This window comes from Raphanus sativus, chromosome 3 (assembly GCF_000801105.2).
Source record: "Raphanus sativus cultivar WK10039 chromosome 3, ASM80110v3, whole genome shotgun sequence".
Classification (NCBI taxonomy): domain Eukaryota; kingdom Viridiplantae; phylum Streptophyta; class Magnoliopsida; order Brassicales; family Brassicaceae; genus Raphanus; species Raphanus sativus.
The window spans coordinates 5222534-5238205 of record NC_079513.1 but is presented as its reverse complement, the minus strand read 5'-3'; the positions used below and the strand labels follow the sequence as shown (position 1 = coordinate 5238205).

The 15672-nt window shown below is 31.0% G+C and overlaps 1 protein-coding gene and 1 non-coding gene across 2 annotated transcripts; both read right to left on the bottom strand.

The window, feature by feature from the left end:
• Positions 1–3692: 3692 nt before the first annotated feature.
• On the bottom strand, positions 3693–3775 carry TRNAL-UAA (transfer RNA leucine (anticodon UAA)). Its single transcript has one exon. It is a non-coding gene; the product is annotated as a tRNA-Leu (tRNA).
• A 3508-nt stretch (positions 3776–7283) lies between these two features.
• LOC108845029 (uncharacterized) lies at positions 7284–9215 on the bottom strand. Its single transcript, XM_057005862.1, has 5 exons — positions 9128–9215; positions 8435–9030; positions 8277–8354; positions 7637–8194; positions 7284–7547 (listed from the first exon to the last, which is right to left on the bottom strand). Exons 1-5 carry the CDS (start codon positions 9213–9215, stop codon positions 7482–7484), a joined length of 1386 nt encoding a protein of 461 aa, XP_056861842.1. The 3' UTR covers positions 7284–7481.
• Between the last annotated feature and the right edge of the window lie 6457 nt (positions 9216–15672).

Sequence of the window (15672 nt, the reverse complement as noted above, 5' to 3'; positions counted from 1 at the left end):
AAGATTATCGAACCAATCCTAGGTGATTTCAATGCACTGAGAATACAAATCCATGCTTAATCTAAGTGCAAACCAAAAGTGAAACGAGTTTTAACCTAGAGCAATACTGAAATGCAATAAAACAATAACCTTTCTTTGATTATGAGATGAGAGAACTCATGGGATAAGGGATTAGACCTTGGGTGATCAAGTTTTGAACTAAAGGTGGCAACTTTCAATCAATCTATTAACCTTAGGCCTAGACACAATCCTAAACAAACTCTATCTCTAGAAGGATGCTCATTTGCTAAGATGACTCAAGCATCAAATCTCTTTGGTTGAATGTCATAAAAGCAATCATTAAAATCAAGTCTACTAGCCATCTTAACACCTTTAACAACAAATCTCTTTGGCAAAGTGTGTTAAAAGCTTAGGAGAGTTGGCTCAGACATTTCATCAAACACCTTGTGGGTGGGAAATGTCTAAAGCTCAACTTTTGAGAGGCCAACTCAAAAGATGCATTAAGGACACTCTACAAGCAAGGAAATAGAAAGATCTATACCTAAACACCTTAGATCTAGCTTAATCACCCTTAGTCTCCCTAACCCATGAATCCAAAAGTGGACTACTCACTAATCACCATGATTCCTCTTAAACTCATGAGAGATTTAAGCTTAATCATGTAAAGAAAGGAAGAAAGGAACTTAAAATCACTCAAAAACACAAGAACAAGATGATGATTTTCTTTAAAGGAAAGAGCTTTCACCAAAATGGTTTTTGTTTCTTAGGAGAAATTAAGATGATTACAAAGATTAGGTCTACAAAGTATTTATAGTAGCTAGAAACATAAGGATAAAAGAGTAAAAACAAGTCTGATTAACTCTCAAATGCTAACTATGAAAATGGTCGCAACTGCCTTTTGGCGATGACTAAAAGCCGTTGAGGGGTGCAGAAACCCGCTGGGATATGCACACCGGCTTCTCGTCACGTTCACCAAGCCGCTGCAACATCTCGAAGTCGGGCAGGGAGCACTGGTTTTTCCCAGCGGCTAGGCGAAGCCGCTGCACCAAAAGCCGCTCCAACACTTAGAATTTTCAGCTGAACTTCTGCACCGGCTTCTCGTCAGGACGCCAGGCCGCTGGGTGACGCTAGGCCGCTGGGTGATGTGCATCGGCTTCCTGCGAGGTCAAAATGCCGCTGCCTGTCACATGAAGCCGCTGGGACACTTAGTCATCACACCATGAACTCGAAAAACACCAATCTTGCCTCCAATCCACCTCCAATTGCTCCAAAGTCACCATTTGGCATCTCCATCACCTGATAAGAACAAATGCAATGCAATGCAAACTAAACAAGTCTAAATGCTATCCTAGATGATCAAAATGCATGATAAATGAATGATAAAACCTATTAAAAACACAAGATATCATATATCTTTCAACACATCTTAATAAATTAACCACCATAGTCTCATAGACTTTATATATATATATAAAGAAAAGGGAACTCTCTTCTCATCGAGACAGCACAAAAAATAGGTAAAACAGCTTGCGACATGTGTCCTCCCACACAGAACGCATAGCATCATTTACGTTTGTGTCAATTGGGTTTTTCGGATTCGTTGGGCCTTTCCGTCATGACCCATCACCATTTATATCATACGCTGCGTTTTGATTAGGTTAGCAGAAACCCTTTGTCCTCGCGTACCCAGAGCGCCGTCGACGTATCGTCTCCTTCCTCTCCCGATCTCAGAAACCGAACAATCCGCTTTAAACCTCTCATTAAGCGATCAGCCACTATGTAGATTCAATCCGAGCTCTTAATTGCTGATGGCGATGGAGTCAACTATAAGAAGGTAAGCTTGCTAATTCTCATTCGTTTCGTTACTCTTAAAAAAAATCGCTATGGCTAAAGTTTTGGTTCTTCTCTCCAGTCTCCAGTTCGGCCGTTCCTCCTCCACCGTCGAAGTGCGCTTACTCCGCTTCTGGGAGGCCAAAAACGTCCGCCGTGGTGGAGAGCTCATGGGCGTCGACATGCTGTTGGTTGATTCTCAGGTTTTGTTTTAAAACCGTCTTTTGTTCAGTTTTACCGATTGAATGCTCATATCCTATAAGCCATCTCGAATCCATGATAGAATTATCAGTGTGTGTTTGTAGTAATCTGTTTTTTATTTCACACCGACAGATTTCTATTTTGGGTTGTTGCTGTGGAAATGTTGTTTGTTTTCACTGTTTGAGTAAATTTTCCGGTTTGCATCTTCACGCATCTTCTCTGACTTGAGATTAGATTGGTTAGATAGTTATATGTTTAATCGTATCAGCCGAAAATTCTTTTTTCTTCGATTTGTTAATATCTGTGTTCTGTTTCATTTCCAGTCGACCATGATGACGGGTACTGTGAATGTCAACCGTCTCGCAACACATCAGCCTAATTGGAAGCAAACTCGGTCTACTCTCTAACCGGTTTTGAAGTTACACGATGTAACCAGAACTACCGTATGTCAGACTCTTCTCTATTGATTCTGTTTAACGACACTACCTCTTTCAAGAAGATCACCGAACCGGCTGTTCCGATACCTCTTGAGTCATTCCGGTTCCGTAACTACAGTGAGCTGTTCGGTCTTGCTAACTCCAACAACCAGCTTCCGGGTAATGCTCTTCTTATCATCTCCTCTGATTACATAATTAGATATCTGATAATAAAACATCATTCACCGAAAAACTATTCCACGCATTTACCTATAAAAAGATCTGACATATATTTGACAAATGAAACATCTAATAACTATTAAAAAAATAATGTAGTTTGTTTTGTTAGAAACACACACACACACACACACATATATATATATATATATATATATGTTTGAATAGTTCTGATTCTGAAGATTAAACTGGTGATACAAAATTCTGTCTTTTTATTTTTTTATAACTTGGCAAGCTTTGATTTCTAATCCATCGATGTTGCATTTAATCCATCCTTCTTGTGGTTTGAGTCATCATCTTTTCTTTATTACACATTTTCTTCTCGTTGTTCCATTTTGAAAAGAGCATTGATGTAACTCTTCATGTGCCTTCATTCTTCAGCATCATTTTGAGATTATTGTAGTATAATCTTCCAATATCTTTATTTTTAGTGAAAGATGAGCATGTTATGACTCTTCCATATTTTCCATAGGAACCAAAATTGTATCTCCTGAAAATGAGTTAATCTTCTATATGTTGTAAACTGTAAACAATCATTAATTTTCTCCTCAAGTCATGTTGTAGTACAGATGTTAGATATTATCAGAGATACATGATGTTCTCCAAATGTTTTTAGCATATGGACATTTGAAAGATGTATGCTTCTCTGTTTCTTCTGACAAACAGAATCTCCTACACTTATATGAAACATTGGAAAGCATTATTGGTTTAAATTCAGACATACCTATAATACACTTTTGGGGTCGAACATAGGTCTGTATGGTTGTGTTGTTGGGAAAATTCATCTTTCTCACCATAATTTTTGACTTCCTTCATGATCTATGTTTTTCTACAGATTCTTGCATCTGATTCCAGATCTTTTTTTTCTTATTCCAGATCTTATCGAGTTATAAAGAAAATCCAAATCTTTTTTTCCTAACTTAAGATCTTATCGAGTCATAAATAAAAATAAAATTTTAACTATCAAAATGAAACTGAATCAAAATTGAATATGAAATTGAATAAAAATGCAGGCTGTGGGGTTCGAACCCATGCGCACTTATGTGCAGAAGAACTTAAGTCTTCCCCCTTAACCACTCGGGCAAACCTGCATATGATTATATAATGTTAAAACACATCAATAAATCTATAAGGTCATGGTGCCATGTGTGGTTCATTCTCATAAATTGCATGTTGAATTAATATACAATGATTTCACCTCTTTTACACCATGGTATAAGTCCTTTATAGAGTCTATTATATGTGTTTGGAAATTTTTTTAGAGTCTTTTCAGATTCAGAATTGTTTTGGAGAATTTTGGAGATTTTGGAACTTTTTGAGATGTAGAGCTATGCAGATGCGTCAGTAGTTTACCATGGATGGAAGTCTTCCAACAGTGCGATTGAGCTTATATTTTTACACATGATATATCTTTGAGTTATCTTTCCAATTCCACCAGTTTGATGTTCATTTGATGGCTAGATCTAAAGTTATGCTCGTTTTAATGAAGAGTAGTCTATCTGACTCGCGAGAGGAAGCTGAAAAGATATGAAAGAAGTGTAGGACTATTATATCAAATTAAACTAATACTAAACTCAAATATAATTACACAAAAATTAAAATACAAAAATTAAAATTTTCAAAAAATTATATCCGCCCATAATCTAGTTACATGTTAAGACAATCTAGTTACATGTCAAGACACTTTCAATTCATCCCACGCATTTCCATTCTTCCAGCGCGACTCTCTTTATCCAATCTACAAAAACCTGATATCCTTCTTTTCTTATGAACACACTCATCCAATTAAATTGAAATGTAACTAATATTTACTTTACCATCCAACACATTTTTTCCTCTTTCTCTTTCCTTATATTGTTTCTCTTTTGCAACTGATTGTGGTGAGTCTAATTTCTCTCGGTCGCAATCCATCGTCGAGAGCCTCAGCTTGCCGTTGAAACTACTCTCCACCGCAATCAAAGCCCAAACAACTGTGGCTGAGCTTCCTCGGTCATCCACAAGCTCGATATCACTTAGTTTAACTACCCCGATCATTTCACCGCCATTCAGTACTTAACCTCCTCTCGGCATCTGACTCCTCGCCAAATTAGGGATCCTTCACTACGACGCCTTCACATGGAACACTGCAAAAAAATCCTCTCCGCTGCCATTGTCTTCTACCTCACGATTTTTACAAATACAATCATTCTTCGCCACGTTGGGCAAAACACAACTGTTACACGCTTAACCACATTGTTGTTTCTTTTCAAAGGTTTTACTTTTTAAAAGGGTGAAGTTTCAATCTTTTTTGTAATTTGCTTTGGCCATTTGTAAACTATTCAGTGAAATAATTTTGGAACAAAGCTAAATCATTTCTGAGTATTTGGCAACTTTCACTATGACCATAATGAATTTAGTAGTTTCTCAGTTGTAATTTTCAAATAGTTATTGATTCTGTTGATGTTTGGTGGTATATGCTTCACTTTTTATGGATTTTTTGGAGTTTGTGCTTCTTGTGGATGGATTTTGTTCTGTCATATGCTCACCTTTATGTATTTTATGTTTGTTTCTTTGTGCCCATTCATGATCTTTTAGATATGGAGAATTGCTCCTTTTCTTTTATAGGATGTTGGATCCTGGCTTGAGGAAATAAACCTTAGCAGCTCCATCTAGATACTTTAAATAAAATAGTGTCAATGGAAAATATCTAGAAAGCATTTACGTGTTTACAACTGAACAGACCATTTTCTTCATGAAGAGGTACCTCATGAAAATTGGAGAATGCATCACCCTCTGTAAAGAACTCAGAAGGATTAATGGTTATATCTCGCTCTTTCTTTACATTGCTCGGTTTAAATTTGTTGCAGAAATTTTACTAATGGTTTCATTACAGTGATTACGCTGCTGCGACGGAGAAGTTGGAAATGGACAGAGGCAGGGGCGAATCTAGATTTTTTTTTCACTAGATGCATTATTGATATAAAATTGAAAAAGACAGAAAATAAGAATCAAACTTAAGATATTATGGGTGCACACATTGTTTTTTACCATCTTAACCGAATATTTTGTTAAAAAAATCTTTAATATTAGGGTCTGACTGGTTTCTCCGCTACCACCCACAAACGCAGCTTTTGCGTTGGTAGCGGTTAATAGCGTTTCAAAAAAATCATACAAACCGCTACAAATTGTTTCAAACCACTCTGAACCTCCTAAAATCAAAAGCTAATTCCAACTAGCGTTTGCTGTTGTGGGTGGCTAAAAAAATACAAAATTATTTTTCCTAAATATTTGAAAATTAAAAATTAAAAATGAAAATATTATAAATAAAAATATATACACACTTTATATATTAATTTAAATTCACAAACAATATCATAGTTTGTTTTACAAAAACTTTAAACTAGGTATTCATTAGAATTTTGTAAAAAATTAATATACATACATATATAAATATATACACATATATAAAACTAAACAAAATATTCTTTTAAATTTTTTAATATAAATCTTAAAAAATATATCTTAAAATTATAACTTTCAATTAATTAAAAATAAATAAATAAATATAATATTATTATTAATCATAGTATATTAATAATCATTATATTTTATCACAATAGTATGTATTTTATATTTTTGTAATGTTATAATATGTTTATATTAATAATTTATTATTAAACCGCTATAATATCTAATAATAACTAGTGGCAAATATCTTGCAAACGCAAAAAAATTCAAACGTTATGCCAGTTATACAAGACACTACATAACGCTTGAAACCGCAACTACCCACATCCCCAAACTCCCGCACCCGCAACCGTAACCAGCAGTGGCGGAGCAACTTCGGTGTGAGGGGTCAGTTGACCCCTATGAAATGTATAAAGTTTAAAATTTAGGCTTAGTTTCAGTGTAATTGTTATGGCAAAATGGTTAAAACCACTCCTTTTGACACCTGTCTTGGGCTCAAGTTAGTTATGACCCCTGTAAAATTCATCTCTGCCTCCGTCACTGGTAACCAGTCATGCCCTTAATAATATTATGGGTGCATGGGATCCCATAGTTACTAACTTGGATACGCCCCTGGACAGGGGGCACAGCGTCTTTCATCACAGGGTATGAGAGACTGCCATGGTTAGAAAGTCTTTATTGACGGTGTAACAGTTTAGTTGACGTGTTCTTAGGTTAAATAGAGCCTAAGGATGTTTGTAAAAAGTATCATGTGGATGTTTGTAAGGTGTACATGTAGATTTTTGTAAAATAATATACATGTGCACAGTCAAACATTCTATAGTACACGTCAATGGTCAAATATAAGTCTACATGTAGATGTCATTTTCTATAGTATATATGTAAACATTCAAACATATTCATTGTGTGTAGTAGATTAATAAATGTTAATATCCATTGAAACGCTTTGGTTTGTACACTGATTTTCAGTGTCCGTGTTTCACTCTCTTGTACACCAAAACATATCAATATACATGCGGATACGGAAAAAATAACTAAAACAAATAAGAAAACGGCAAAAGATGAAATACTTATTTTTAAGACAGAAACCGTAAGCCATTAAATTATTAATTCATACCACCAACAAGTTTTCTCTTTCGCAGTCATTATCATCAAACATTAGAAACCTAGGGAAGCTTTCAAACAAAACCACTCTCTATCTTCAGACCAAAAGATATACAAATACTCAATTTTGTTGCTTTTCTGAAGAAGTAGAACAACACTCATAGTGCAACTAAAGCCTCCTCCACCACCAAAAATAAGGAAAGAGAAATAAGAAACTGTCTTCAAAATCAGATCACGGATTAGGAGTTACGCCTCAGTTGCCTCAGTAATGATAGGCAGCTTTTTCATCAGTAATGGCTTCACCTCCTTGTGCTGTATGTAAAGTCAAATGAGTTAAAAAAACACACACAATGAGAGGGAATCAAAGCAACCGAAGTAAGAGTGTTATTATGTTCATGTACCTGTTCATAGAAGGCTCGGATTTCCTCGTCTGTAAGGGCTTCTACCTCAGTATTTTTTTCGTCCCACCCAAGGGATTTAAGGAACTCAGCCTCTTCTTCATCTGGAAGGTCTGCCGGTTCAAAACCATCATTTCTTTCTGCAGCCTGCCCACTTGAAGGGTTACCAGCTACAAGCTCCTTAGAGATATCTGCTTTTTCCTCGACAGAAGAGAGGATGCAAGAGCTAGTTGAGATTGAGATGTTTGTAGATGTCTTCTTCTTCAAAGCACTATAAAACGCATTCCTGCTCTGAGTTTGAGCCACAGAAGTAATGAAGGGCGCAGATGGAGCAGCGATCATCTGGAAACCAGCAGCCAGGCTGTTGGTTATAAGACTTGGACCTCCAGATTCTTTGACCGTAGGTTTGAGAACTACCAGCTTGTTAGTACTATCACGCTTGATCTGACTACCATAATTAGAATGAAGATTACCTAGCAGCATCGAGGTATGCTTGGGGGTATTTCTAAAAGAAGCAAGACCAATTGCACCACTTCGAACTATTGGTTTGGTCTTTGAAACCTGACAAATCAAACCAAAATTTATACAGTATAGCTCAAGGAAAGAGAGGAGAAAATTAATAATAGCTACGGAAACAGCTTACTGAGCCCTTTGGTGCAGAAGGCACAATCGGTATTAGCTTAAGAGCTCGGTCCTCAAGTCTTTTTATCATTGAATATCCCTAATAAAATATAACATCTTAGACAAACAGAAAAAGGCAAGTGTACTTACTATAAAGCAACACAAATATACAAATCATACCTGAGGAAGTGTACCAGTTCTAGGAGGCTGGGACAATGCTTCAGCCATGTTATGAGTCTGTCCCATTATAGTATTCGAAGTAACAACGGAGTAAGAACCACTCTTCTCAGTAACATTGGGAATCTCGGCTGGAGCAGATGTCCAACCTTCCCCAGCATTCATGCGGGAGTCACCAACAGACAAGCTCTTAACAGCAAGACTTAGATCAGTCATGCCTCCTTCCTTCTTCTCTTCGGTTTTAAGCTGAGGAAAATCCTTGGAAAACCCTTGACCCAAGTGGTCGTCATGTTTCCTTGTCGTCATTGAATTTGATCGTCTGAACGGCTGTTGATTCCTTCCATTTAAGATGGTACCGGAAGGGAAACGAGAATCACGGTCCCATAGGTCTATGCTGCTCGGCCTATCTTTTTCCATTCTACGATCTTTACCTCTCTTTTGACTATTGAAATTCCTATATGCATTTTTGGTAGACCTATTACCAAACCTTCTAGGTGCATCGGTGGAATAAGAACGATCGAGAATAGGAGACCGAACTGAATCAACATCGGTTTTGGTTCTAGGGTTTCTACTCTTGCTATCATGCGTCAAAGAAGAATCTAAACCAAAATGAAAATAGGAAATGATATATAGTTACGATGCTATTCAAACATTTGTTTCAAAACGAATATAGCGGCATAAAAAATTGGAGCACACCTGAATTTTGATTTTTATTACCAACACCAGAACCATTCCCTGAACTTCTCAACCATTCAGGTACGAAAGAGGGTTCACGTTTCTCCATCAGTAAAGCTATACTGTATCAAGTAAACCGATACGCAATTCTCTGCCCTCTTTCACACTCTCACTATACACCACAAAGGGCAAGGAAGAAATCTAAATCTAAATTTAAAAAAAAAATGATTCGTCCCCAAACCTACACGAAATCAGTTATGAGAAACCCTCTCTCCACAGATGGTTTCAAAGATACTTGAAGATCATCATCGCTGTAAATAAACCCACAAGAAGAAACACATGAACAAACAAATGCCTCTTTATCTCTCTACCCCAAAGGAGAACTACTCAATTTTTATTTTTATATTATTTTATGTAATACTAGTTAAGGTTTTCTGGTTTTATGTAAGAAATTGTTTTGAGAAACTGTTGAAATGTTTCTTCTTAGTCAAATGAATTTATAGTAATATATAAAAATTTGATACCAAAAAGATATTTCCTTATTTATGCACAACCAATTAATGCATATTTGACAAATAAAAAAATATCATTAAATAATTATGTTTTTACTATTACAATTTAAGTAATATATCTTTGGCAGATTTGAATAAATTATTACCATACTTTCGTATACTTAACATATCAATTATTTATAAACTGTTCTATAATTTTCGATGAAATATTATATATATTGACAAATAAAAAACACTTTACTGAAAAAACTGTTGTGCACTATTATAATTTAGTTAGTTTACCTATAAATACATTTTGATAAAGATACTATAAATCAGAATCTAACAAAAAAATACTATCGTAATTTTATTAACTAACACACACACATATATATATATATATAGCATTGTATATAATTGGAAAAAGGATTTGATATATATTTGGCAAATATAATATATAAGAAAATGACATTATAAAGTTGTTCAAATCAAATATATAAGGAAAAATATTCCATTTTTGTCAACAACAAACACACACACATATCTCTATAATATTATTTGAGAAATCAGTTTCCTATGTGTCGCGGTCACGTTAATTCTCACGGTGGTTGATTACATTGATACCCTTAATAAATTTAAAATATTATATTCAAATACTATTATTTATTTTTTATTTAAATTTCTTTTGTAAGATTTTCCAAATAACATGTATAATAAAAGGAAATATTTATAAAGGTTATAAAGCGAATTTTAAACAAAAACATATGTATAAATAATATGATTTCATTAAAAAGGAAAGTTCACCAAATAGTAATATTCTATTTAACAATATTTTTTGAATGACATAATATATACTAATAAAATACTTTCTTTATATTTTTCAAAGTAATATAGAATATTTTTACATATCTATCAATTTTTAGATGATTATATAAAATAATTAAGTAACATAAACTGATATATGTTTAATTGTCGAAAATAGTTTATAGTTAGTATTATTAAAATGTTATTTGTATTTCTTATATTTAGTTGACTATAATATCTTTCAATTACAAACAAAAATATCTATAAATTATATTTTACTTATATAATATGATTTCTCAGATTCAATCACAATTTTACTACTTATTTTTAAGAGATATTAAATTTTATGTTTTTATGTTTGTGCAACTTAATATAACCATATCAAAAGGCATACAATTAATAAGAATTTATAAAAATACTTTAGTTATTGTAAATATTGATGTGTTCATGAGCATCTTTTTATAACATATTTAAAAAAACAAAATTTAATTTGGTATATATTATGAAAATACATGTACATTTAAACGATAAATAAAATTAATCTGACTTGACTTAATTATAATAAAAATGATTATACTTCAGCTTGAATTTGAAAGAATATATGTAACTTAATTTACTCCCGACATGAGTGACTCGACAAATCCAACTTATATCTAAAATCATAGATTTAACTATAATAAGAAAATACAATTTTATAATAATAACAATTTATTTTATAAATATAAACTATAGGATGACTCAAAACACATTAACATATGAAAATAAAATATTAACTAACTGTAACAATTTAGGTCTTTTTAAAAATTTATATATATGCATGAGACTTCAAAATATTATCTTTATATTTATTTACATAATTTTGATTCAAACACTTTAGTTTAATTTTTTATTTCATTCTAAACATAATATATCTTAAGTTATACATAACCTTCCTAAAATATATTTAAATATCTAAGACAACAGCCAACCTAAATGCAAATAAGAAAATTAATCAAAATTTTATTAAATTTAGAATAAAAGATACTATACTTTAATTCGTAGAAATATATGCAATATAATATATCCAAATGATAACTAAATCGACTGTAAGAATAACAAAACCAACTAGATGTAACATATTTAAAATCATATTTCTAATTAAAGTAATATAACATTATTAATACAAATTATGCATAAATTAATTAAAATTTTAAAAATAGCAGTCAATTATTATAGTATATATTTATTTTATAGATATTTATATCCGTGCATGAGCACGGGAAAATCACCTAGTGATATATATATATATATATATATATATATATATATATATATATATATATACATTCTGCGAGTGGAATGAACGAGTTAGGGTTCAATTGGTACGACTGACGAAGAAGCAGTAGCAGTATGCTGTAGAAGCAGTATGTTGCAGAAGCTGTATGCTCTTATTAAAATTTTTTAATAAGATGATTGGTAAAGCAGTAGCAGTATACGGTTTTTTTTTTTTATAAAAGTTAGTATACAATATATTTATTTTAAAATTATGTATATTAAATTATAATATATATACTAATAATATATTTGTTATTAAAATAGTAAATATCAATTAATAACATAAATTAAATTAAATTTTAAATGTGAAATATTATTATTTAAAAAAAAATTATAAAAAATAAAAATTTATATTTGGATATAAAATAATTTTGAATATTATTAAATAAATTAAATTAAATAAAATATAAATTTATTTTTGGATATAAATAATTTGAATATTATTAAACAAAATAAATAAATTATCATTATATAAAAGAGATATAATTAATTTATTTTATTTACTAATTTCAAAATTATGTTTATATCGAAAATTTTATTTTTAAAATAAAATAAAATTTACAATTAAACGATCTATTTTAATTGTAAATAAAATAAAATTTACAATTAAAATTTTACTTTTAAAATAAAATTTACAATGAAAATCTATTTTTAAAAATAATATTTTTGCATTTAAAATATAATATAATTTATATAATTAAATTATATTTTAAATGTGAAATACTATTTAAAAAAAATATTTATATTGTAAATTTATTTTATAAATCAAAATTTCATTATCTGGATATAAAATGGTTTTATGATATTATTAAATCAAATAAATGAACTAATTATATTTATTTCTTAAATTTATAAATTATAAATGTAAATGTTTTTCTAAAAACTTCATATGAGAGCATTTGCCAGAGAGCATTTGGAGAGCATTAGCATTTAGTAAATGCTTTTCTAAATGTTTTTCTAACCAATGTTGATTGGATAATGTGGATAATAATGCTAATGCTAATGATCTACCAATCAAATGTCTTAGAGACAAAATACTTCTCTTAAATTTTCATTAAATTCCTCCAAATTTATTGAGAACGAAGATTACTTTTCGGTGAAAACATTATCTTACCACTTCGAAACTTTCCATTGCAAAAGCCACCACTTATGGTTTCAGTCAGAAAATGCATTATCCCTAGAAGTTATTTAAATCTGCATGCAAAAAGAAAAACTTAATTTTAGACAATTACCCTTTATGAGTGATGCCTTCTTAAAATAATGCCATCCAAACTCAAACTCACCTATATATGATTCCATAGACCATCTAATCCGTTATTAATAAAACGGAAATGAATAATGGATCCCAGAATTAAAAATGTATGTTTGAAGAAATTTTCGATTTGATTTTCCGTAAAATTATGGGTACCACAATTTCACACACATACAACATTTTTTTTTTGTAAATCAAAAGGTTAAATCCGGATCTATTAAAGACACAGATCTAACATTCGGGTGGAGGTACATCCTACAGATAAACCCTCTCCTGCACATTCAAATGAGATGAAAACAATAGCCCATATCCGTGTGGCCGGTGGGATTTGAACCCGGATTTGCCGTATTGGGTTTTTTATATACATGTTTAGAATTCTAATGGGTAGAATCTCCATTGGAGTCAGAGATGCTCTCATGTTGTTACTTGTTATGATTATTTTCTGTTGATTTCCCATATGCCCCCTTCAATTCCCGATCACAAAAACCTTGTGAGGATCTTTATCTGATTTGGACACGAATAAATATTATTTTAAATTTGCTGACATCAAAATGCTCTTATGTTACTCAAATAAGAGTAGTATGAGAAGTTAGAGAAAAATAAAATAACCAATAAAAAAAATCCTATAAAAACCGAGTGCAAGCTTAGATAATGAATAAACAGTCTGGTTTTGTGCTCGAGGATGGAAGACAATCTTGAAGTATTGAAGCCTTGCCTTTAGAATAGCTAACTTCTTCAATTCTGTTAAAATTTTTGACCATACTTTGGTTCTTGAACCATTGAGATTATATCCATGCAACAAGTATTGAAGCATACTTTCCACAGCTGAGATAACCGTCTCCAACTCCGTATGCAGAGATGAGATGTCTCTTTTGATTCCTTAATTCCAAAAGTTTCTCATGTATCGAAGATTTCCATACCTATCCACATCCACTGAATTGTGTCTCAGAAGTCCATAGACCATTCACTAAACATATGATTTATAAAAAAAAAAAAAAAAAACATATGATTAATAGCATTTAAGGCTTGAGGTGTCACTGGATGCACGATGTATTGTTTGCCTTTACTCAAATTATTTTGCGTTTGCTTGACATTTACCCTTTGCATGTCTTACTAGCTGTAGATAATATCTTGTGATTCCCAAAACAAATCATAAGAAATTTCCAAAAATACCAGATTCACTATAAAAAATTAAAGGTATTCTAACATAATATTTCGTCGCAACCAAAAAGAAATCGTAACAGTATAGTTATTATTACCAAATTCTATTAGTTGCAATACATATGTATCAGAAATGTTTTGGAATAACAAAAATGTCACAATATTTGTGACTAATATATTTGTGACAAATTTGTCAGACATTGTTACGTTATATATTAGTAAGTAGTAACATTGTAACAGTTTATTACTTATCGAATTTTCAAAACCGTCTAAATTTGAAACAGTAATAATGTGGCAACTATGTCACTTGTTGCAATGGATCTATTGTCACAGAACTCACTAATATAGATGGTAATACAGTCCTCTATCCGTCACACCATTCTGACTTTATATATTGTCTCAAATCGTCGTTATTCATAACTAGTTCAAAGTCTTAATTTTCTAACAATATTGTAACAAAAAAATTTGGTCATAACACATAACTGTTACAAAATTGTCGTCTTTTGTAACTGTCAAAGTTGGTTACGATTTAATAATCCCACAGTTTCTCTATTTACCACTAAAACTCGTCACAAAATATATTACTTGTAACTAAATTATTGGTAAAATGAAAATTAGAAAAGAAAAACTGAAACTGTAATTCATGAAAGGTGCGTAGATTTAATCTCTTACTAGATTATGACCCATCGCGGATATATTTTTTGTTTTAGTTTTTATTAAAAATTTAATTTTATATGTGATTTGTAATCATATTTATGTTTAATATTATTTTAATTTGACATAATACATAGTTGAACATAATACTTATTAATAAATCATGTTCATGTTTTAATAGAATAGATATATTTAAAAGAAATCATTACAACATTTGAGGCATAACACGTGTCATCACGAAATTGATTCTTAAACTTTTTAGAGAAATAAATTGATCAATCTAGATTTTTTTTTGTCGTCGGTCAATCTAGATATAAACTATAGTATCATTAAACTAACCATAAAATTAATTATTAATATAAAAATACTCTTCATTTTCTCTTAAGTAAAAGTTACAGAAATTTATCAAATGATTAAAATATATATGAAATTAATGATTTTGATAATAAACATTTGCTAAAAATTCTTATACCCTCTATCTTATTTTCTAATTCATTATTATTGATATAAATTACACAATTACATCACCCATAAAATAAAAAAAAAATAATTTTTTTCGTACATGTTGTGTTTGATTTTTCTAAACAAGTATAAATTACAAAAATTATTAAAAGTCTCACATAAACTTTTTTGATCAAGTTTTAATGTTTTGCTATAATAAGATACAGTGATTATAAAACCATATGGATAAAAAGTTTTATTTAATAGGTTTTTATATTAATAAGATATATATATATATTTAATATCATTTAAATTAAAATATATATCATATAAAAATACATAGTTATATTTTGATATTTGTATTGAACATATATTGAGAATTTAGTAATTTAATTTTGAAATTTGCATTGGATTTTTAAAATGATTATAAATTACTAAAACCATTAAAC